The sequence below is a fragment of the Rhinoderma darwinii genome, chromosome 2, assembly GCF_050947455.1.
Source record: "Rhinoderma darwinii isolate aRhiDar2 chromosome 2, aRhiDar2.hap1, whole genome shotgun sequence".
NCBI classification, from domain to species: domain Eukaryota; kingdom Metazoa; phylum Chordata; class Amphibia; order Anura; family Rhinodermatidae; genus Rhinoderma; species Rhinoderma darwinii.
The window spans coordinates 3,781,340-3,807,574 of record NC_134688.1 but is presented as its reverse complement, the minus strand read 5'-3'; the positions used below and the strand labels follow the sequence as shown (position 1 = coordinate 3,807,574).

The 26,235-nt window shown below is 38.7% G+C and overlaps 1 protein-coding gene across 2 annotated transcripts; it reads right to left on the bottom strand.

Moving 5' to 3' along the window:
* Positions 1 to 882: 882 nt before the first annotated feature.
* Positions 883 to 25,668, bottom strand: LOC142740352 (ecto-ADP-ribosyltransferase 5-like). Of its 2 annotated transcripts, none has more exons than XM_075849902.1 (6): positions 25,515 to 25,668; positions 11,542 to 11,627; positions 11,287 to 11,396; positions 9,148 to 9,865; positions 5,888 to 5,920; positions 883 to 1,540 (listed from the first exon to the last, which is right to left on the bottom strand). In XM_075849902.1, the coding sequence occupies exons 2-6, from the start codon at positions 11,600 to 11,602 to the stop codon at positions 1,533 to 1,535; spliced, it is 930 nt and encodes a 309-aa protein (XP_075706017.1). In that variant the 5' UTR covers positions 11,603 to 11,627; positions 25,515 to 25,668; the 3' UTR covers positions 883 to 1,532. The 2 variants fall into 2 exon arrangements, with proteins under 2 accessions (XP_075706017.1, XP_075706018.1); XM_075849903.1 differs by lacking the exon at positions 25,515 to 25,668 and adding an exon at positions 24,016 to 24,162.
* Positions 25,669 to 26,235: the final 567 nt, after the last annotated feature.

Below are 26,235 nucleotides of genomic sequence, written 5' to 3'. Positions count from 1 at the left end.
GCCGTTTTTCCCATTGAAATCAATGGGCAGATGTTTGGAGGCGTTTACGGGCCAAAAAAACGGCAGAAAACACTCCGTGTGAACACATCCTTAGGGCATGACCACACATGGCGGAATTCCTCCGCAACTGTCCGCATCAATGCCGCACCTAATCCGGGTTGCGGATTACGGCTGCGGATCTGCACAAAATGTGCAGAAAATTGATGCGGACTAGCTGCTGCGGACTGCGGGAAAAGTGCTTCCCTTCTCCCTATCAGTGCAGGATAGAGAGAAGGGACAGCACTTTCCCTAGTGAAAGTAAAAGAAATTCATACTTACCGCCCGTTGTCTTTATGACGCGTCCCTCCTTCGGCATCCAGCCCGACCTCCCTGGATGACGCGCCAGTCCATGTGACCGCTGCAGCCTGTGCTTGGCCTGTGATTGGCTGCAGCCGTCACTTACACTGAAACGTCATCCTGGGAGGCCGGACTGGAGACAGAAACAGGGAGTTCTCGGTAAGTATGAACTTATATGTTTTTTTACAGATACATGTATATTGAGATCGGTAGTCACTGTCCCGGGTGCAGAAACAGTTACTGCCGATCGCTTAACTCTTTCAGCACCCTGGACAGTGACTATTTACTGACGTCTCCTAGCAACGCTCCCGTCATTACGGGAGCCCCATTGACTTCCTCAGTCTGGCTGTAGACCTAGAAATACATAGGTCCAGCCAGAATGAAGAAATGTCAAGTAAAAAAAGCAAGACGCATCCGCAGCACACATGACATGTGCATGACAGCTGCGGACTTCATTGCGGAACTTTGAATCTCCATTGAAGTCAATGGAGAAATTCCGCCATGAGTCCGCCACTGCTCCGCAACAGACAGAGCATGCTGCGGACACCAAATTCCGCTCCGCAGCCTATGCTCCGCAGCGGAATTGTACGCATCGTGTAAACGAACACTGCTAAATTAAAGTGAAAGTCAATGTAGAAACGGCTCCGCTGCGGATTAACGCTGCGGAGTGTCCGCAGCGGAATTTAAGTGCAATTCCGCCATGTGTGAACCCGCCCTTACACTCCTGAGCTGTAATAAGATGTGAACTTTAGCATTCATGAGCCAAGGTTAAGACTGCAGGGGGCAGCATTTTGGCATATATATATACACACACACCATCGATTCTACCAGTCGTGTGCTGCACCAGTGATCAGTGATTGTCGAGCTCTCCTGATGCTCATGGTGTTATATATGGCAGCCGCTGCTCACATCTAACCAGAGCAGTCAGTACTCCGCAATGTAACTATCTAGCCTCAGACAGCAGAATGGTTGCCCCTGTTATATGCGACCACTTTAGCATTGTTGTGTCTTTACTGGTCCAGACTTGTCTTTGCTCGCTGGGTGATTCCTGTTTCCTCCATTTCCTAATCTTCACTTCAGTTTATGATGGATCAGCGGCGCCACAGTGTAATGTCCTGGATCAGGAGAAGTTTTCTCTGCACTGACGTCTCAGGTCACATAGGATAGATACCAATGCTTCCTCGTGAGCAGTTACTTCAGGAAACTGAAACAAAAACAACTTCGGAATTATTTCTATAGGTAACTGACCACTCTACATATAACTGACCACTATATACCATATGTAACTGACCACTCTACATATAACTGACCACTATATACCATATGTAACTGACCATTTCATTGTGACCTCTTATAAACCATAGCTCCACATTAAATCCTCATATAATGTTCAGTAACTCAGTAAATCCTTTGCTTTTCTTATCTTGTGCTTTTGCTCCAGTCACAATCAGAGCTGCATTTATAGTTCTGCTGTTCCATCATGATCTATACAGTGTCCATAAAAAAGATCTATACAGTGCTCATATAATAGATATATACAGTGCTCATATAATAGATATATACAGTGCTCATATAATAGATATATATAGTGCTGATATAATAGATCTATACAGTGTACATAAAATAGACTTATACAGTGTTCATATAATAGATCTATACAGTGCTCATATAATAGATATATACAGTGCTCATATAATAGATCTATACAGTGCTCATATAATAGATATATACAGTGCTCATATAATAGATATATACAGTGCTCATATAATAGATATATACAGTGCTCATATAATAGATATATACAGAGTACATAAAATAGACTTATACAGTGCTCATATAATAGATCTATACAGTGTTTATATAATAGATCTATACAGTGCTCATATAATAGATCCATACAGTGCTCATATAATAGATCCATACTGTGTTTATATAGTGGATCTATACTGTGTGCATATAATAGATCTATACAGTGCTCATATAAGAGATCTATAGAGTGTTCATATAATAGCCCTATACATTATTCATATAATAGATCTATACAGTGTTTATATAGTAGATCTATACAGTGTACATATAATAAATATGTACAGTGTGCATATAATAGCTCTATACAGTGCTCATATAATAGCTCTATACAGTGTTTATATAGTATATCTATACTGTGTGCATATAATAGATCTATACAGTGCTCTTATAAGAGATCTATACAGTATTTATATAATAGCCCTATACATTATTCATATAATAGATCTATACAGTGTACATATAATAGCTTTATACAGTGTTCATATAATAGCTCTATACAGTGTTCATATAATAGCTCTATACAGTGTTCATATAATAGATCTAGTGATCATATAATAGATCTAGTGATCATATAATAGATATATACAGTGCTCATATAATAGATATATACAGTATTCATATAATATATCTATACAGTGTTCATATAATAGATCCAGTGCTCATATAATAGATCTATACAGTGTTCATATAATAGCTCTACACAGTGCTCATGTAATAGATCTATATAGTATTCATATAATAGATCTATATAGTGTTCATATAATAGATCTATACAGTGTTTATATAATAGCTCTATGCAGTGTACATATAATAGATCTATGCAGTGCTCATATAATAGATCTATACAGTGCTCATATAATAGATCTATACAGTGCTCATATAATAGATCTATACAGTGTTCATATAATAGATCTATACAGTGTTCATATAATAGTTCTATACAATGTAAATATAATAGATCAATAGACTATTCATATAATAGACCTATACAGCGCTCATATAATAGATGTATACAGTGTTCATATAATAGATATATACAGTGTTCATACAATAGCTCTATACAGTGCTCATATATTAGCTCTATGCAGTATTCATATAATAGATCTATACAGTGTACATATAATAGACCTATAAAGTGCTCATATAATAGAGCTATACAGTGTTCATATAATAGATCTATACAGTGTTCACGTAATAGATCTATACAGTGTTCATATAATAGATCTATACAGTGCTCATATAATAGATCTATACAGTGCTCATATAATAGATATATACAGTGCTCATATAATAGATCTACACAGTGCTGATATAATAGATCTATACAGTGCTCATATACAGTGAAGGAAATAAGTATTTGATTCCTCGCTGATTTTGTAAGTTTGCCCACTGTCAAAGACATGAACAGTCTAGAATTTTTAGGCTAGGTTAATTTTTCCAGTGAGAGATAGATTATATAAAAAAAAAAAAAAGAAAATCACATTGTCAAAATTATATATATTTATTTGCATTGTGCACAGAGAAATAAGTATTTGATCCCTTTGGCAAACAAGACTTAATACTTGGTGGCAAAACCCTAGTTGGCAAGCACAGCAGTCAGACGTTTTTTGTAGTTGATGATGAGGTTTGCACACATGTTAGATGGAATTTTGGCCCACTCCTCTTTGCAGATCATCTGTAAATCATTAAGATTTCGAGGCTGTCGCTTGGCAACTCGGATCTTCAGCTCCCTCCATAAGTTTTCGATGGGATTAAGGTCAGGAGACTGGCTAGGCCACTCCATGACCTTAATGTGCTTCTTTTTGAGCCACTCCTTTGTTGCCTTAGCTGTATGTTTCGGGTCATTGTCGTGCTAGAAGACCCAGTCACGAGCCATTTTTAATGTCCTGGTGGAGGGAAGGAGGTTGTCACTCAGGATTTGACGGTACATGGCTCCATCCATTCTCCCATTGATGGGGTGAAGTAGTCCTGTGCCCTTAGCAGAGAAACACCCCCAAAACATAATGTTTCCACCTCCATGCTTGACAGTGGGGACGGTGTTCTTTGGGTCATAGGCAGCATTTCTCTTCCTCCAAACACGGCGAGTTGAGTTAATGCCAAAGAGCTCAATTTTAGTCTCATCTGACCACAGCACCTTCTCCCAATCACTCTCAGAATCATCCAGATGTTCATTTGCAAACTTCAGACGGGCCTGTACATGTGCCTTCTTGAGCAGGGGGACCTTGCGGGCACTGCAGGATTTTAATCCATTACGGCGTAATGTGTTACCAATGGTTTTCTTGGTGACTGTGGTCCCAGCTGCCTTGAGATCATTAACAAGTTCCCCCGTGTAGTTTTCGGCTGAGCTCTCACCTTCCTCAGGATCAAGGATACCCCACGAGGTGAGATTTTGCATGGAGCCCCAGATCGATGTCGATTGACAGTCATTTTGTATGTCTTCCATTTTCTTACTATTGCACCAACAGTTGTCTCCTTCTCACCCAGCGTCTTACTTATGGTTTTGTAGCCCATTCCAGCCTTGTGCAGGTCTATGATCTTGTCCCTGACATCCTTAGAAAGCTCTTTGGTCTTGCCCATGTTGTAGAGGTTAGAGTCAGACTGATTAATTGAGTCTGTGGACAGGAGTCTTTTATACAGGTGACCATGTAAGAGCTGTCTATAATGCAGGCACCAAGTTGATTTGGAGCAGTAACTGGTCTGGGGGAGGCTGAACTCTTAATGGTTGGTCGGGATCAAATACTTATTTCTCTGTGCACAATGCAAATAAATAGAGATCATTTTGACTATGTGATTTTCTGTTTTTTTTTTATATAATCTATCTCTCACTGGTAAAATTAACCTAGCCTAAAAATTCTAGACTGTTCATGTCTTTGACAGTGGGCAAACTTACAAAATCAGCAAGGGATCAAATACTTATTTCCTTCACTGTAATAGATATATACAGTGCTCATATAATAGATCTACACAGTGCTGATATAATATATACCGTGCTCATATAATATATATATATACAATGCTCATATAATATCTACAGTGCTCATATAATAGATCTATACAGTGTACATAAAATAGACTTATACAGTGCTCATATAATAGGTCTATACAGTGTTTATATAATAGCTCTATACAGTGCTCATATAATAGATCTACACAGTGCTGATATAATATCTACAGTGCTCATATAATAGATCTATGCAGTGCTCATATAATAGATCCATACTGTGTTTATATAGTGGATCTATACTGTGTGCATATAATAGATCTATGCAGTGCTCATGTTATAGTGATCCAATTTACAAAGAACGCTGCTCTACAGTAACTATATAAAATTGCCCTGCACTGTCTGTGTACCCCTGAGGTTATGCTGTGGTCACTGTTCATGACCCCTCAGTATTCCTGCCCACGATTGGCTATATGGTTATATTGGTGTATGGTGCTCTTCATCTGTTTCCTCTTCCATATTGTAATAGTTGGGGCCCGAGCTCTTGGACTACCACTGATCCTGAAATCAAAGAGACAGATGTCCCGCAGTTCTCATACACTGCGAAGGAACAGCAGCACTAACACTGTCGCCCCTCCATTCTGAGGATCATGGGGGGGCTCATGGCAGTCGTATCCCACATATTAAGAAGTAATCCTAGAAATATGACAACCCTTCCTATACTAGAAAATCCCTTTAAGTTAGAAAAATATCTGTTAAGTTACTTCCTGTGTAAGGATGAAACAATGATGAGAGTCGTACCAGAGCTGCACACAGGGACGTCACTCTTCTGCCCTGAAAGACAATATGCAGCATTAATGACATCACATTTATCAATATGAGCAGCGAATGTTCAGATCTTCTCAAAACAGTCCTGAATCTGTGGTTGGGTTCTGGTCTAAGCGTAGTCGTAGTCGTGAGCGACACGGCCCTGTCACATATTTGTCACTGTTATGAAATTCACCAGGAGCGCATAGAAATCATAGCGACCAATAGCAAAACTATGGACCCCACCCCCGCTGAGAGTTCTGACACATATGCTAATTTTTTTATTAGTGTTCAGTGTCTTTTTAGATCAGATCTTTATAGGTGGATCTCAGCGTGCGAGTGGCGTGCTGATGTCTCTCCCCCGTGCAGCGTGTAAGACTTATAAACGTGGTGCACACTGACTGCCTGCAACCACCACTAGAGGGAGCTCTCTGCATATGAATGTATACAGCCACTAATGAACTCAATGGAAGCTACAAAAATCTCTACGCACGGGGCGCCCCCTAGTGACCGCTGCAGGAAAACGCAATGGCGTTATGTCGGCATCATAGAGATCAATGTGTGACCGGCGGAGATGAGGAATCTGTGATCATTTGCCGGGTTTCACTGGCAGCTGAAGTTACTATTATGTTCCCCTCATATAGGACAATGGAGGCTGAAATAGGGATCTGTATTAACCCTTAAGGACACTGACACGTTTGTGCCAACACATTCCAGCAGCCACACATTTTTTCCCTTGACGTAGCTCTACGAGTATTTTTTGTAATTTTTTTTGGGGGGGGACCACGACGACTAATAGGGAATTTAAGATAATTGTCCTTTGTTAGGCCCCTGATTACAATAACAATTCATCAACACCCTGCAATGGTTAAAAGTCATAGGGGCAACCGATGGGGTGACTAAGGGTCTGTTCACATTGCGCTTGCAGCATACCTTGGAGGCATGTATTGGGAGGGTTTCTGGATGTATATCTCTGATGGAGACCCCCGATGTATGTCACTGTATAAGCATATGATGTTATGCGTCGTCTATAGGATCCCATGTTAAAAAAAATGTATAATGCGTGGTATATCTTTATTTTCTCAGGTGCCTCTACGTAGGACAGCACAGCAAACAGTGTCACTACATACAGCTAAAAAAAAGGTCTGTAGACGAATAGTGACCTGGCATTTGCCAAATGGACGCGTTTTTGGCACCTGTTGGGTAAATGGGGCCCTATGGATATGTTCGGTGTATTCGTTGGGAGCTTTCCTGGTGCCGAACATGTGAAAAGATCATAATGGAGACCCCTCCCTTTGTCTAAGCCATTTGGTCACTATTTACTGCAGCATCTAAGGGGCTACAGCTGACTGCCGCAAGTGATGGTGCGTGCACAGCCCCTGAACCACCTGTATGCCATAAATCTATGGTATGGTATGGAGCATTTTAGCTTCCATTGTCTTATATGCAAGAACTATGGCTCATAGGTTGTTATTGTAATCTCTAGTGACCTGACATGCTGCATAGAAAACACTACAACTTCCAACCACTGCAGAGTAGTAGTAGTAGTAGTAGTGGGGGTGGTAGTAGAAGTAGTAGTAGTGGTAGTAGTTGGGGTGGTAGTAGTAGTAGTAGTAGTAGTGGTAGTAGTAGTAGTAGTAGTAGTAGTAGTAGTAGTAGTAGTAGTAGTGGGGGTGGTAGTAGGGGTAGTAGTAGTAGTGGGGGTGGTAGTAGTGGTAGTAGTAGTAGTAGTAGTGGGGGTGGTAGCAGTGGTAGTAGTAGTAGTAGTGATAGTGGTGGTAATAGTAGTAGTAGTAGTAGTAGTAGTGATAGTGGTCGTAGTAGTATTAGTAGTAGTGGTGGTGGTGGTAGTAGTAGCAGTAGTAGTAGTACTGGGGGTGGTAGTAGTAGTGGTGGTAGTAGTAGTAGTAGTAGTAGTAGTAGTAGTGGTAGTGGTAGAGGTCGTAGTAGTGGTGGTGGTAGTAGTAGTAGTAGTAGAAGTACTGGGGGTGGTAGTAGTAGTAGTGCTGGTAGCAGTGGTTGTGGTATTAGTAGTAGTAGTAGTAGTAGTGGTAGTAGTAGTAGTAGTAGAAGTAGTGGTTGAACTAGTAGTAGTGATGGTGGTAGCAGTGGTTGTGGTGGTGGTAGTAGTAGTAGTAGTCGTACTGGTGGTACTAATAGTGGTGGTAGTAATAGTATTAGTGGTAGTAGTAATAATAGTAATAGTAGTAGAAGAAGTAGTAGTGGTAGTAGTAATAGTGGTGGTGGTAGTAGCAGTAGTGGTAATAGTAGTAGTACTGGGTAGTGGTCGTAGTAGTAGTAGTAGTAGTACTGGGGGTGGTTATAGTAGTAGTAGTAGAAGTAGTGGTTGAACTAGTAGTAGTGATGGTGGTAGCAGTGGTTGTGGTGGTGGTAGTAGTAGTAGTAGTCGTACTGGTGGTACTAATAGTGGTGGTAGTAATAGTATTAGTGGTAGTAGTAATAATAGTAATAGTAGTAGAAGAAGTAGTAGTGGTAGTAGTAATAGTGGTGGTGGTAGTAGCAGTAGTGGTAATAGTAGTAGTACTGGGTAGTGGTCGTAGTAGTAGTAGTAGTAGTAGTAGTAGTAGTAGTACTGGGGGTGGTTATAGTAGTAGTAGCAGTAGTAGTGCTGGTAGCAGTGATTGTGGTATTAGTAGTAGTAGTGGTGGTAGTTGTGGTGGTGGTGGTAGTAGTAGTAGTAGTAGAAGTAGTAGTAGTTGTGGTGGTAGCAGTGGTGGTTGTCCGTTTTAGTAGTAGTATTGGTGGAAGTAATAGTGGTGGTAGTAGTAATAATAGTAATCGTAGTAGAAGAAGTATTATTAGTAGTAGTAGAAGAAGTAGTATTAGTAGTAGTAGTGGTAGTAGTACTGGTGGTGGTAGTAGTAATAGTGGTGGTGGTAGTAGTAGAAGTAGTAGTAGTAGTAGTGTTGGTAGTAGATGTAGTAGTTGCGGTAGTCCTAGTACTGGTGGTGGTAGTACTGATGGTGGTAGTAGTATTAATGGTGGTGGTAGTAGTAGTGGTGGTGGTGGTAGTACTCAGGTAAGCAACACTTGAGAGATGTTGAGCCCCATGTGACTGGTTAAAAGATGAATTTTCCTTTTTGTGCCTCGGGGTCATAACTAACCATAAATCCCGTAACCTGTAGAACACTATTCATGTGCTATGTAGATGGAGAATAATAATAATTATCCTAATCATCCTCATCATCATCCTTATCATCACAGCCAGGAGACTCCGCCAAATATACACTTACCTCCTAAATATGTACAGTTGAAGTAACTACACAATTTGCATGTACTGTCAAGAACGTAAATGTTCCCTCTTTTCTCCACAAAGTGAAACTTCTCAGCCACCGGGATCAATACTTCCTGCTCCTTGGGGAAGAAGGAGATCCTGTGGATGTCAACTCCGAAGCAGGTTGTGATCTCCAAGAACAATCCTGAAGAATATTCTTTAGCTACTTCTATATTCCGAGAGGAGGAGGTGAATCTCCCAAACCTCACGTCGGCCTCCTCCGCCACCTGCAGAGACGAGTCTGTGCCTCTGTAGACTTTGTAAGTGTTTGTTTGTCTTCTTGAGTTCTTCCTCAGCACTTGCAAAGCTCTGGTCAAGTAGAAGTGAAGAGCCTTATAGTGGAAGTTCTCCATGTAGTGTTCTCTCGACCTTCCAGCCATGGTCACATTCCCGTTCAGTTCTTTATAGATTGGGCTGCTCTGGGGCCAGTCTGTGGTGTAGACGATGATCGCTATCCCAAACTCATCCCTGAAGTCACAAGGAAGCCGGACCGTTGTCTTCACCTTGTTCCACTGCACCGCAGCCCGGTCCCATGCCAATCCAAAGGCCAAGTTGTAGGATTTCTCCCAAGTTAAAATTTTTGGCATGAGATGTTTCTCATATTGATTGGCACAGCCTATGTACTGGTCATCGAAAGAGTTGGGATTAAAGTCCAGGTTCTGATGCTTACACTTCATCTACAAGGAATAACAACAAGAATGTGTCAAGAAATCAACAAGAGGAAGCCCAACGGGAGGCCATAACCCGATCTGATCCTATGACCCTTTCCCATGGATAATATAAACCTGCATAACCCCAGATAACACCAACCCCTGCCTGTAGGGGGCAGAATCTTTGAACTGCTCCCATCTGCCATGCTATACAGGAGATCTGGAGATGAATATATAGGCGAATTTACCGTCTATGACAATTTTTGGGCAGTCAAAGCCATTGCTAATTTATAGTAACTGGGAGTCCTGTGCAATGGGGAATGCAAACTGATCTACAGACTACGAGGTGGTGGGAGACCTGTGGCTGCAATGAGAAGGCCGTAACAGCGCAGAACCGGTCCGGTTTTGATCCATTCACTTTCCTTGATGGGACCCGATTCCGTTCTTGGCTCCTCTATGAAGCGGTATTATGGCCATCTGAATGCAGCCTTAGAACTCTGCTGTGTTCATGGAACCTGTATGGTGCTCCCTATGGATCCGTACCCGGTACGCTGCCTCCTTATGGCACCATACTCTCCATTAGATGCAATGTAATAGAGGAAAATATCCCTGTAATACGGTATCTGATGGGGCATGTCACCATTTTTTACCTTTCGGATCCACGTGATGTCAGACTCATGCGGAGGTCCGGTAGGGCCCCATAGACCACAGTGGGTCATGTTACAACTCTGCACAACTCGTAACCTGCATGGAGCTGGAATACGACCGTGTGCCCAAGACCTTCGATGGTGGAGCACCAGGCAATTATCCCTCTTCTTCACCTTTAATCTGTCCCTGCCTAAAAAAGTTGCAAAATCCTTCAGCTATATCTCTGCATGTATGATCATACAACGGCATAGTGCACCCGTAATATTGAAAGCCCCACAGTGGTCCCATAACAGTGCCAGCCACACAGTGCCCCTATTAGTGTAGCCACACAGTGCCCTCCGGTAGTGTCAGCGACACACTGCCCATATTAATGTAGCCACACAGTGTCCCCATAAGAGTGCTAGCCACACAGTGCATCTCCTGTATTTGCAGCCATACAGTGGTCCATAGGTGCCCGCGACACAATGATCTCCTAACAGTGCCAGACACAAAATGTACCCCCTGTAATGCCAAACACAAAATGTCCCAATTGGTGTCAACCACATAGTGACTTCACAACTGTGCCAACCACACAGGACCCCCATAAGTGGTAACCAGGGACTCCGTTCTTTGCATTAGATGGATGCTCCTGTCTTTGACAGACGTGACTTTATGAACAAGCATTTCAGAGTCTTGATGGTTCGGGCCACAGGTTGTGCCACAGATGCACCTGTCATGGCTCCACCTGCGTTCTCCTGGTTGGATCAGACTAATATCTAATTCATGGCCCTGTCATAGACCAGACATTTGCTGCTCTTTACCGATGGAAGGAAACTTAAATTATCCGCTGATATTTGTCTTCCTGCGTTTTTCTTGGTTTTCTTCCAACTTGTTTGACCAGACACATGGACTCCATCTTCTACATAGTCATCTACAAGACAAGCTACAGGCAATGAGAATATGCAGCATGTACAGAACAGTCCTACAACATTCAATGTGCAATCCAACCTCTCATAGTGACCGGTCTGCACCTGCTAACACCACTACATCACATCACATACTAAGCACCCTCTTACCTGTAGAGATCCCGGCAAAGTCCAGACACAGAGAGACAGAAGTAAGAAACAGAAGGTTCATTGTATTGTAAACAGAACAGAATTATCTGAGAAAAAAGGAAAAAATAAAAAAAATCACTAAATCATAAAACGGCTTTCAGGAGTGTCCTATGTAATAAAAAAGGAGATCCAATACAACATGAGGAAGGTGCCAGACAGGGAATGTTCACACGCAGTGAGCAAAAACGTCTGAAAATACGGAGCTGTTTTAAGGCGAAAACAGCTCCTGATTTTCAGACGTTTTTGGAGCTGTTTTTCAATGGAGTCAATGAAAGACGGCTCCAAAAACGTCCCAAGAAGTGACCTGCACATCTTTTTCGCGGCCGTTTTTTTACACGCAAAAAACGCTGCGAAAAAGGCTCTGTCGGAAGAGTACGCCGTTTTCCCATTGAAATCAATGGGAAGATTTTTGGAGACGTTCTGCTTCCGATTTTTCGGGCCTTTTTCGGAACGAGGTGTTGCTACAGAGATATCATCTGCCAATGCTGCCCCAAACTACTCACAGTATTAATGACAGATCCTACTCTGTATTGGTTAAGTTGTTGTTACATTAAAACTGACCCATATGCACAGAAATATAACTATTATAATACTGCCCCCTATGTACAAGAATATAACTACTATAATACTGCCTCTATATACAAGAATATAACTACTATAATACTGCCTCCTATATACAAGACTATAACTACTATAATACTGCTCCTATATACAAGAATAACTACTATAATACTGCCCCCTATATACAAGAATATAACTACTATAATACTGCTCCTATATACAAGAATATAACTACTATAATACTGCCCCCTATATACAAGAATATAACTACTATAATACTGCTCCTATATACAAGAATATAACTACTATAATACTGCTCCTATATACAAGAATATAACTACTATAATACTGCCCCCTATATACAAGAATATAACTACTATAATACTGCTCCTATATACAAGAATATAACTACTATAATACTGCTCCTATATACAAGAATATAACTACTATAATACTGCCCCCTATATACAAGAATATAACTACTATAATACTGCCCCCTATATACAAGAATATAACTACTATAATACTGCCTCCTATATACAAGAATATAACTACTATAATACTGCCCCCTATGTACAAGAATATAACTACTATAATACTGCCTCTATATACAAGAATATAACTACTATAATACTGCCTCCTATATACAAGACTATAACTACTATAATACTGCCCCCTATATACAAGAATATAACTACTATAATACTGTTCCTATATACAAGAATATAACTACTATAATACTGCCCCCTATATACAAGAATATAACTACTATAATACTGCCTCTATATACAAGAATATAACTACTATAATACTGCTCCTATATACAAGAATATAACTACTATAATACTGCCTCCTATATACAAGAATATAACTACTATAATACTGCTCCTATATACAAGAATATAACTACTATAATACTGCCCTATATACAAGAATATACCTACTATACTACTGCTCCCTATATACAAGAATATAATTACTATAATACTGCTCCTATATACAAGAATATAACTACTATAATACTACCCCTATATACAAGAATATAACTACTATAATACTACCCCTATATACAAGAATATAACTACTATAATACTACCCCTATATACAAGAATATAACTACTATAATACTGCCCCGTATATACAAGAATATAACTACTATAATACTACCCCTATATACAAGAATATAACTACTATAATACTGCCCTATATACAAGAATATACCTACTATACTACTGCTCCCTATATACAAGAATATAACTACTATAATACTGCCCCTATATACAAGACTATAACTACTATAATACTGCTCCTATATACAAGAATATAACTACTATAATACTGCCCCTATATACAGGAATATAACTACTATAATACTACTCCTATATACAAGAATATAACTACTATAATACTGCTCCTATATACAAGAATATAACTACTATAATACTGCCCCTATATACAAGAATATAACTACTATAATACTGCTCCTATATACAAGAATATAACTACTATAATACTGCCCCTATATACAAGAATATAACTACTATACTACTGCTCCCTATATACAAGAATATAACTACTATAATACTGCCCCTATATACAAGAATATAACTACTATAATACTGCCCCTATATACAAGAATATAACTACTATAATACTGCCCCCTATATACAAGAATATAACTACTATAATACTGCCCCCTATATACAAGAATATAACTACTATAATACTGCCCCCTATATACAAGAATATAACTACTATAATACTGCTCCTATATACAAGAATATAACTACTATACTACTGCCTCCTATATACAAGAATATAACTACTATAATACTGCCCCTATATACAAGAATATACCTACTATACTACTGCTCCCTATATACAAGAATATAACTACTATAATACTGCCCCTATATACAAGAATATAACTACTATAATACTGCCCCTATATACAAGAATATAACTACTATAATACTGCCCCTATATACAAGAATATAACTACTATAATACTGCCCCCTATATACAAGAATATAACTACTATAATACTGCCCCCTATATACAAGAATATAACTACTATAATACTGCCCCCTATATACAAGAATATAACTACTATAATACTACTCCTATATACAGGAATATAACTACTATAATACTGCCCCCTATATACAAGAATATAAACTACTATAATACTGCCCCTATATACAAGAATATAACTACTATAATATTACTCCTATATACAAGAATATAACTACTATAATACTGCCCCCTATATACAAGAATATAACTACTATAATACTGCTCCTATATACAAGAATATAACTACTATAGTACTGTGCCTATATACAAGAATATAACTACTATAATACTGCCCCTATATACAAGAATATAACTACTATAATACTGCCCCTATATACAAGAATATTACTACTATAATACTGCCCCTATATACAAGAACATAACTACTATACTACTGCCCCCTATATACAAGAACAGAACTACTATAATACTGCCCCTATATACAAGAATATAACTACTATAATACTACCCCTATATACAAGAATATAACTACTATAATACTGCCCCTATATACAAGAATATAACTACTATAATACTACCCCTATATACAAGAATATAACTACTATAATACTGCCCCTATATACAAGAATATTACTACTATAATACTGCCTCTATATACAGGAATATAACTACTATAATACTGCCCCCTATATACAAGAATATAACTACTATAATACTGCCACTATATACAGGAATATAACTACTATAATACTGCCCCCTATATACAAGAATATAACTACTAAAATACTGCCCCCTATATACAAGAATATAACTACTATAATACTGCCCCTATATACAAGAATATAACTACTATAATACTGCCCCTATATACAAGAATATTACTACTATAATACTGCCCCCTATATACAAGAACATAACTACTATACTACTGCCCCCTATATACAAGAATAGAACTACTATAATACCTCCCCTATATACAAGAATATAACTACTATAATACTACCCCTATATACAAGAATATAACTACTATAATACTACCCCTATATACAAGAATATAACTACTATAATACTGCTCCTATATACAAGAATATAACTACTATAATACTGCCGCCTATATACAAGAATATAACTACTATAATACTGCCTCCTATATACAAGAATATAACTACTATAATACTGCTCCTATATACAAGAATATAACTACTATAATACTGCCCTCTATATACAAGAATATAACTACTATAATACTGCCCCCTATATACAAGAATATAACTATTATAATACTGCTCCCTATATACAAGAAAATAACTACTATAATACTGCCCCCTATATACAGGAATATAACTACTATAATACTGCCCCTATATACAAGAATATAACTACTATAATACCGCTCACTATATACAAGAATATAACCACTATAATACGGCTCCTATATACAAGAATATAACTACTATAATACTGGTCCTATATACAAGAATATAACTACTATAATACTGCTCCTATATACAAGAATATAACTACTATAATACTGCCCCTATATACAAGAATATAACTACTATAATACTGCTCCTATATACAAGAATATAACTAAGATAATAATGTCCCTATATACAAGAATATAACTACTATAATACTGCCCCTATATACAAGATTACTACTATAATACTGCCCCTATATACAAGAATATAACTACTATAATACTTCCCCTATATACAAGAATATAACTACTATAATACTGCCCCTATATACAAGAATATAACTACTATAATACTGCTCCTATATACAAGAATATAACTACTATAATACTGCCCCTATATACAAGAATATAACTACTATAATACTGCTCCTATATACAAGAATATAACTACTTTAATACTGCCCCTATATACAAGAATATAACTACTTTAATACTGCCCCTATATACAAGAATATAACTACTATAATACTGCTCCTATATACAAGAATATAACTACTATAATACTGCCCCTATATACAAGAATATAACTACTATAATAATGTCCCTATATACAAGAATATAACTACTATAATACTGCCCCTATATACAAGATTACTACCTATAATACTGCCCCTATATACAAGAATATAACTACTATAATACTTCCCCTATATACAAGAATATAACTACTATAATACTGTCCCTATATACAAGAATATAACTACTATAATACTGCCCCTATATACAAGAATATAACTACTATAATACTGCCTCCTATATACAAGAATATAACTACTATAATACTGCCCCCTATATACAAGAATATAACTACTATAATACTGCCCCTATATACAAGAATATAACTACTATAATACTGCTCCTATATACAAGAATATAACTACTATAATACTGCCCCTATATACAAGAATATAACTACTATAATACTGCTCCTATATACAAGAATATAACTACTATAATACTGCCCCTATATACAAGAATATAACTACTATAATACTGCTCCTATATACAAGAATATAACTAAGATAATAATGTCCCTATATACAAGAATATAACTACTATAATACTGCTCCTATATACAAGAATATAACTACTATAATACTGCCCCTATATACAAGAATATAACTACTATAATACTGCTCCTATATACAAGAATATAACTAAGATAATAATGTCCCTATATACAAGAATATAACTACTATAATATTGCCCCTATATATACAAGATTACTACTATAATACTGCCCCTATATACAAGAATATAACTACTATAATACTTCCCCTATATACAAGAATATAACTACTATAATACTGCTCCTATATACAAGAATATAACTACTATAAAACTGCTCCCTATATACAAGAATCTAACTACTATAATACTGCCCCCTATATACAAGAATATAACTACTATAATATTGCCCTATATACAAGAATATAACTACTATAATACTGCTCCTATATACAAGAATATACCTACTATAATACTGCCCCTATATACAAGAATATAACTACTATAATACTGCTCCTATATACAAGAATATAACTACTATAATACTGCTCCCTATATACAAGAAAATAACTACTATAATACTGCTCCTATATACAAGAATATAACTACTATAATACTGCCCCCTATATACAAGAATATAACTACTATAATACTGCTCCCTATATACAAGAATATAACTACTATAATACTGCTCCTATATACAAGAATATAGCTACTATAATACTGCCCCCTATATACAAGAATATAACTACTATAATACTGCTCCTATATACAAGAATATAACTACTATAATACTGGCCCCTATATACAAGAATATAACTACTAGAATACTGCCCCCTATATACAAGAATATAACCACTATAATACTGCTCTTATATACAAGAATATAACTACTATAATACTGCTGCTATATACAAGAATATAACTACTATAATACTGCCTCCTATATACAAGAATATAACTACTATAATACTGCTCCTATATACAAGAATATAACTACTATAATACTGCCCCCTATATACAAGAATATAACTTCTATAATACTGCCTCCTATATACAAGAATATAACTACTATAATACTGCCCCTATATACAAGAATATAACTACTATAATACTGTCCCTATATACAAGAATATAAATACTATAATACTGCCCCTATATACAAGAATATAACTACTATAACACTGCTGCTATATACAAGAATATAACTACTATAATACTGCCCCTATATACAAGAATTTAACTACTATAATACTGCCCCCTATATACAAGAATATAACTACTATAATACTGCTCTTATATGCAAGAATATAATTACTATAATACTGCTGCTATATACGAGAATATAACTACTCTAATACTGCCTCCTATATACAAGAATATAACTACTATAATACTGCCCCCTATATAAAATAATATAACTACTATAATACTGCTCCCTATATACAAGAATATAACTACTATATACTGCTCCTATATACAAGAATATAACTACTATAATACTGCTCCTATATACAAGAATATAACTACTATAATACTGCCCCCTATGTACAAGAATATAACTACTATAATACTGCTCCTATATACAAGAATATAACTACTATAATACTGCTCCTATATACAAGAATATAACTACTATAATACTGCCCTTATATACAAGAATATAACACTATAATACTGCCCCTATATACAAGAATATAACTACTATAAGGGCATGACCACACGTGGCGGATTTCCTCCGCAACTGTCCGCATCAATGCCGCACAGAATCTGCGTTGCAGATTCTGTTGCGGATCTGCACAAAATGTGCAGTAAATTGATGCGGACTAGCTGCTGCGGACTGCGGTAAAAGTGCTTCCCTTCTCCCTATCAGTGCAGGATAGAGAGAAGGGACAGCACTTTCCCTAGTGAAAGTAAACGAATTTCATACTTACCGGCCGTTGTCTTGGTGACGCGTCCCTCTTTCGGCATCCAGCTCGACCTCCCTGGATGACGCGCCAGTCCATGTGACCGCTGCAGCCTGTGCTTGGCCTGTGATTGGCTGCAGCCGTCACTTACACTGAAACGTCATCCTGGGAGGCCGGACTGGAGACAGACGCAGGGAGTTCTCGGTAAGTATGAACTTATATTTTTGTACAGGTTGCTGTATATTGTGATCGGTAGTCACTATCCAGGGTGCAGAAACAGTTACTGCCGATCACTTAACTCTTTCAGCACCCTGGACAGTGACTATTTACTGACGTCTCCTAGCAACGCTCCCGTAATTCCGGGAGCCCCATTGACTTCCTCAGTCTGGCTGTAGACCTAGAAATACATAGGTCCAGCCAGAATGAAGAAATGTCATGGCAAAAAAGCAAGACGCATCCGCAGCACACATAACATGTGCATGACAGCTGCGGACTTCATTGCGGAACTTAGAATCTCCATTGAAGTCAATGGAGAAATTCCGCCATGAGTCCGCCACTGCTCCGCAACAAACAGAGCATGCTGCGGACACCAAATTCCGCTCCGCAGCCTATGCTCCGCAGCGGAATGTTAAGCATCGTCTAAACGAACACTTCTAAATAGAAGTGGAAGTCAATGCAGAAACGGCTCCGCTGCGGATTAACGCTGCGGAGTGTCCGCAGCGGTATTTTAGTGAAATTCCGCCACGTGTGAACCCAGCCTAATACTACTCCTATATACAAGAATATAACTACTATAATACTGCCCCTATATACAAGAATATAACTACTATAAGGGCGGGTTCACACATGGCGGAATTTCACTTAAATTCCGCTGCGGACACTCCGCAGCGTTATTCCGCAGCGGAGCCGTTTCTCCATTGACTTTCACTTTAATTTAGCAGTGTTCGTTTACACGATGCGTACAATTCCGCTGCGGAGCATAGGCTGCGGAGCGGAATTTGGTGTCCGCAGCATGCTCTGTCTGTTGCGGAGCAGTGGCGGACTCATGGCGGAATTTCTCCATTGACTTCAATGGAGATTCAAAGTTCCGCAATGAAGTCCGCAGCTGTCATGCACATGTCATGTGTGCTGCGGATGCGTCTTGCTTTTTTAACTTGACATTTCTTCATTCTGGCTGGACCTATGTATTTCTAGGTCTACAGCCAGACTGAGGAAGTCAATGGGGCTCCCGTAATGACGGGAGCGTTGCTAGGAGACGTCAGTAAATAGTCACTGTCCAGGGTGCTGAAAGAGTTAAGCGATCGGCAGTAACTGTTTCTGCACCCGGGACAGTGACTACCGATCCCAATATACATGTATCTGTAAAAAAAAATGAAGTTCGTACTTACCGAGAACTCCCTGTTTCTGTCTCCAGTCCGGCCTCCCAGGATGACGTTTCAGTGTAAGTGACGGCTGCAGCCAATCACAGGCCAAGCACAGGCTGCAGCGGTCACATGGACTGGCGCGTCATCCAAGGAGGTCGGGCTGGATGCCGAAGGAGGGACGCGTCATAAAGACAACGGGCGGTAAGTATGAATTTCTTTTACTATCACTAGGGAAAGTGCTGTCCCTTCTCTCTATCCTGCACTGATAGGGAGAAGGGAAGCACTTTTCCCGCAGTCCGCAGCAGCTAGTCCGCATCAATTTTCTGCACATTTTGTGCAGATCCGCAGCCGTAATCCGCAACCCGGATTAGGTGCGGCATTGATGCGGACAGTTGCGGAGGAATTCCGCCATGTGTGGTCATGCCCTAATACTGCTCCTGTATACAAGAATATAACTACTATAATACTGCCCCCTATATACAAGGATATAACTACTATAATACTGCTCCCATATAAAAGACTATAAGTACTATAATACTGCTCCTATATACAAGAATATAACTACTATAATACTGCCCATATATACAAGAATATAAGTACTATAATACTGCTCCTATATACAAGAATATAACTACTATAATACTGCCCCGTATATGCAGGAATGTAACTACTATAATACTGCTCCTATATACAAGAATATAACTACTATAATACTGCTCCTATATACAAGAATATAACTACTATAATACTGCCCCTATATACAAGAATATAACTACTATAATACTGCTCCTATATACAAGAATATAACTACTATAATACTGCCCCCTATATACAAGAATATAACTACTATAATACTGCTCCCTATATACAAGAATACAACTACTATAATACTGCTCCCTATATACAAGAATATAACTACTATAATACTGCTCCTATATACAAGAATATAACTACTATAATATTGTTACTATATACAAGAATATAACTACTATAATACTGCCCCTATATACAAGAATATAACTACTATAATACTGCCCCCTATATACAAGAATATAACTACTATAATACTGCCCCTATATACAAGAATATAACTACTATAACAATGCCCCTATATACAAGAATATAACTACTATAATACTGCCCCTATATACAAGAATATAACTACTATAATACTGCCCCTATATACAAGAATATAACTACTATAACAATGCCCCTATATACAAGAATATAACTACTATAATACTGCTCCTATATACAGGAATATAACTACTATAATACTACTCCTATATACAAGAATATAACTACTATAATACTGCTCCTATATACAAGAATATAACTACTATAATACTGCCCCTATATACAAGAATATAACTACTATAATACTGCTCCCTATATACAAGAATATAACTACTATAATACTGCCCCCTATATACAAGAATATAACTACTATAAGGCTGGGTTCACACGTGGCGGAATTTCACTTGAATTCCGCTGCGGACACTCCGCAGCGTTAATCCGCAGCGGAGCCGTTTCTCCATTGACTTCCACTTAAATTTAGAAGTGTTCGTTTAGACGATGCGTAAAATTCCGCTGCGGAGCATAGACTGCGGAGCGGAATTTGGTGTCCGCAGCATGCTCTGTCTGTTGCGGAGCAGTGGCGGACTCATGGCGGAATTTCTCCATTGACTTCAATGGAGATTCTAAATTCCGCAATGAAGTCCGCAGCTGTCATGCACATGTTATGTGTGCTGCGGATCCGTCTTGCTTTTTTAACATGACATTTCTTCATTCTGGCTGGACCTATGTATCTCTAGGTCTACAGCCAGACTGAGGAAGTCAATGGGGCTCCCGTAATTACGGGAGCGTTGCTAGGAGAAGTCAGTAAATAGTCACTGTCCAGGGTGCTGAAAGAGTTAAGCGATCGGCATTAACTGTTTCTGCACCCTGGACAGTGACTACCGATCACAATATACAGCAACCTGTCAAAAAATAGAAGTTCATACTTACCGAGAACTCCCTGCTTCTGTCTCCAGTCCGGCTTCCCAGGATGACGTTTCAGTCTAAGTGACGGCTGCAGCCAATCACAGGCTGCAGCGGTCACATGGACTGCCGCGTCATCCAGGGAGGTCGGGCTGGATGCCGAAAGAGGGACGCGTCACCAAGACAACGGCCGGTAAGTATGAAATTCGTTTACTTTCACTAGGGAAAGTGCTGTCCCTTCTCTCTATCCTGCACTGATAGAGAGAAGGGAAGCACTTTTCCCGCAGTCCGCAGCAGCTAGTCCGCATCAATTTACTGCACATTTTGGGCAGATCCGCAGCCGTAATCCGCAACCCGGATTAGGTGCGGCATTGATGCGGACAGTTGCGGAGGAAATCCGCCACGTGGGGGCATGCCCTAATACTGCCCCTATATACAAGAATATAACTACTATAATACTGCCCCCTATATACAAGAATATAACTACTATAATACTGCCTCCTATATACAAGAATATAACTACTATAATACTGCCTCCTATATACAAGAATATAACTACTATAATACTGCCTCCTATATACAAGACTATAACTACTATAATACTGCTCCTATATACAAGAATATAACTACTATAATACTGCCCCCTATATACAAGAATATAACTACTATAATACTGCCTCCTATATACAAGAATATAACTACTATAATACTGCCCCCTATATACAAGAATATAACTACTATAATACTGCCCCTATATACAAGAATATAACTACTATAATACTGCCCCTATATACAAGAATATAACTACTATAATACTGCCCCTATATACAAGAATATAACTACTATAATACTGCCCCTATATACAGAATATAACTACTATAATACTGCCCCCTATATACAAGAATATAACTACTATAATACTGCCCCTATATACAAGAATATAACTACTATAATACTGCCCCTATATACAAGAATATAACTACTATAATACTGCCCCTATATACAAGAATATAACTACTATAATACTGCTCCTATATTCAAGAATATAACTACTATAATACTGCCCCCTATATACAAGAATATAACTACTATAATACTGCCACCTATATACAAGAATATAACTACTATAATACTGCTCCCTATATACAAGAATATAACTACTATAATACTGCTCCTATATACAAGAATATAACTACTATAATACTGCCCCCTATATACAAGAATATAACTACTATAATACTGCCACCTATATACAAGAATATAACTACTATAATACTGCCCCTATATACAATAATGTAACTACTATAATACTGCCCCTATATACAAGAATATAACTACTATAATACTGCTCCCTATATACAAGAATATAACTACTATAATACTGCTCCTATATACAAGAATATAACTACTATAATACTGCCCCCTATATACAAGAATATAACTACTATAATACTGCCCCTATATACAAGAATATAACTGCTATAATACTGCTCCTATATACAAGAATATAACTACTATAATACTGCGCCTATATACAAGAATATAAGTACTATAATACTGCCCCCTATATACAAGAATATAACTACTATAATACTGCCTCCTATATACAAGAATATAACTACTATAATACTCCTATGTACCTTTTTAATATTCCTTGCATATTTTCTTTATTATAAGAATCTTACAATGATGAAAGAGTAAAGGGGGATTGCCATACACATATTGAATACATAACATCAAAATATGACCTCTCACCTCTCCTTATATGTCTGTTTTAGTAAATACTTCTACATTTCTTGAATTTGTAGAATTCAACATTGTGCAATTCCTCTGTTATTCCTCTGGGAAATGTATGAATACACTGAGTGACAGCTGCAATCCACAAGATTCCATGCAGCTCAGTGTATAGCTTCGTACTGAAGCTGTAGGTCTATAGTTAAAATAAATAGTTTTATTATAAAAAGTCTCGAAGTAGGCCAGGCCTTATTCATACATTTCTAGGAGGAGCAACAGAAACACGTCACAACACAGAGCTCTACGTAAGAAAGTTCCAGAATTGTTATCTTATTGGGAAATACAGGGATTTCCTTTAACAAACCTTTCAGGAGAGATGACGGCTACTCTATGAATCCAGTGACTCACAGGTGACGTCTTCTCTGATTGTTGTCGTTCTCTTTCTTTCTTCTCCATCCGGGTCCAGACCACCATGACAACATCTTGATCGCCTCATCTCTGCAGCCATCCCCAGCCTCTATAGTCACACAAATAAATTCAGACCCCTAAATAAACCAGACCAGAGCCATTGCATATGCTTAGGGTGTGATCAAGTGGGTCTGATTGCTAGAATCCCCACCGATCCTGAGTATTCACTTGAATGGAACAGTATTGCCGTTTCTTGTACAGCAGAAGGCTGGGAGTGCCACTGTGCAGGGGACAACAGAGAGGGGTACGCAGCGCTAAAGACGTGCTGCATCCTCATATCTGATGCCTCTTCTCAGGATCAGTGGGGTCTCAGCAGCCGGACTCCCGCGACCACAAAGTTATGGCATAGCCTAGTGATCACTTTCTTTGATGGTCTTTCATTATTGCAGACCCCAGACCAGAGCCCTGACCCCAGACAAGACCCCATTATTAATACAGACCCAAGACCAGAGCCCTTAGGTAATGAAGATCCCAGACCAAACCCTAACCTTAGACCCCAGATCCAACCCCTTTAAATAGTCACCTCTCCTGGCACCCGGCTCCTCTACTGTTCCAGGAGATGCCGCACATGAGGTCCTGACGTTGGATGGTTTTAGGATGTCATGTGTGGCCGAAAAGGAGCCAGGCCTGCAGAAGAGTATCCGGGTGCAAGAAGAGGTGAGTAATAATTCATATCGTCCGTTACCTATAGGATCAATTCAATAAGTAATGGTCGATTTGAAAAAAAAAACCAGAGGGGTCGGGAGAAATATTTGCTGAAATTGACCCTAAAAAATAGGAACAATTCTGGCAAATTCGGGACTGTTGACAAGTACCTCTGGTCTCACCCTCAATCTCACGGCAGCTCTATTGAGCTGCACCTCTCCACCCCAGCTCGCCGTGACCGTCACTTTATCTCTGTCCACAGTCCACCGGCTTGCTCTAGGGTACTCAGGCCAGCTGCGCTCACACACTCTGAGTGGGCTCCACGGGCATCTCACACGTCTCAACGCACGCACTACCCTTACTGGCGCCAAACTCTGACTTCTATCACTTCACCCGGCCCCTCCTAACCCACGCGATGGCTCAAGCCTCAGCGCCACAACACCCTCCATAATGTCCGCATCGGGAGTCATATTCTATGAGAATGATACAGTGACATCTTAGACAGTTCACCAGAACCCTCCTCTGTGCAACATTCATCAATATCTAACCAGTCCTTCGATGGGTGGCTCTGGGGGCTAATAGCCAAGTCATGGGCCCACCCTGACGCCTGGCACCTCTTACAGCAATACTGGCAGGGATGGCGTACAGCGGCCCAACCGCTCATTATGACAAAAAGAGCCAACAAGGTGCACAACAATGGTGGAATTACATTATAACACGTCAATAAGAAACTCTTAAAGTGATACATACAAGATAACCCAAAGGGAGGCAACATGAGGGTTATCCCCCGTATGGTGCCCGATGTTGCCCTGGATTCGGTGGTTTGGGGGCGCACTCTGATGCTTCTTTCCAGATGTTTTCTTGTAGAGACGTTTCTGTCTTCCGGATTTACAGCTTAGAGGAAGTCAAGTTTTGGCGAGAGATTCTGTAACTTCTCTTAACCCTTTCACTTCCTGCCTCTGTCTGGTGAACACTTCAGTACAGTGCGGATATCTGCAGACAGGAAAATCCAGGAAGACGTGGAGCCGTGTGTTGTTTATATTATATACAGGAAATATATATATATAGAAGAGAAAGCTTTATATCCTCATGTCCTATATACAGAGAACTGGATTATCTCCTCACCCCCTCCCCCTCCCATCCCAAACTTAATACACTTTACACATCAACTCTCAAGGTTTTTTTTTTCTTTTTTCTTTTATAAATTGTTTTTCTTTTCTTTTTTCTACAGTTTACGTTTTTTTGTTTTACGTCATTATGTAAACCGGAATAACATGTTTTTGGTGAATTATATCCTGTTCAGTGTTTAACTTTTAAGAAGATCGACAAACCTCCTGTTACGTTGTACGCTGGGACTTAATTTCGGAAATGTCCATGTGTTTCTTTCCTGTTCTAATAGGAAAATGTTGCCTCTGAAACAGCGTTGTTATATAGCGAAAAAGTATCAAAAAGAACAACAAATCAACAATAC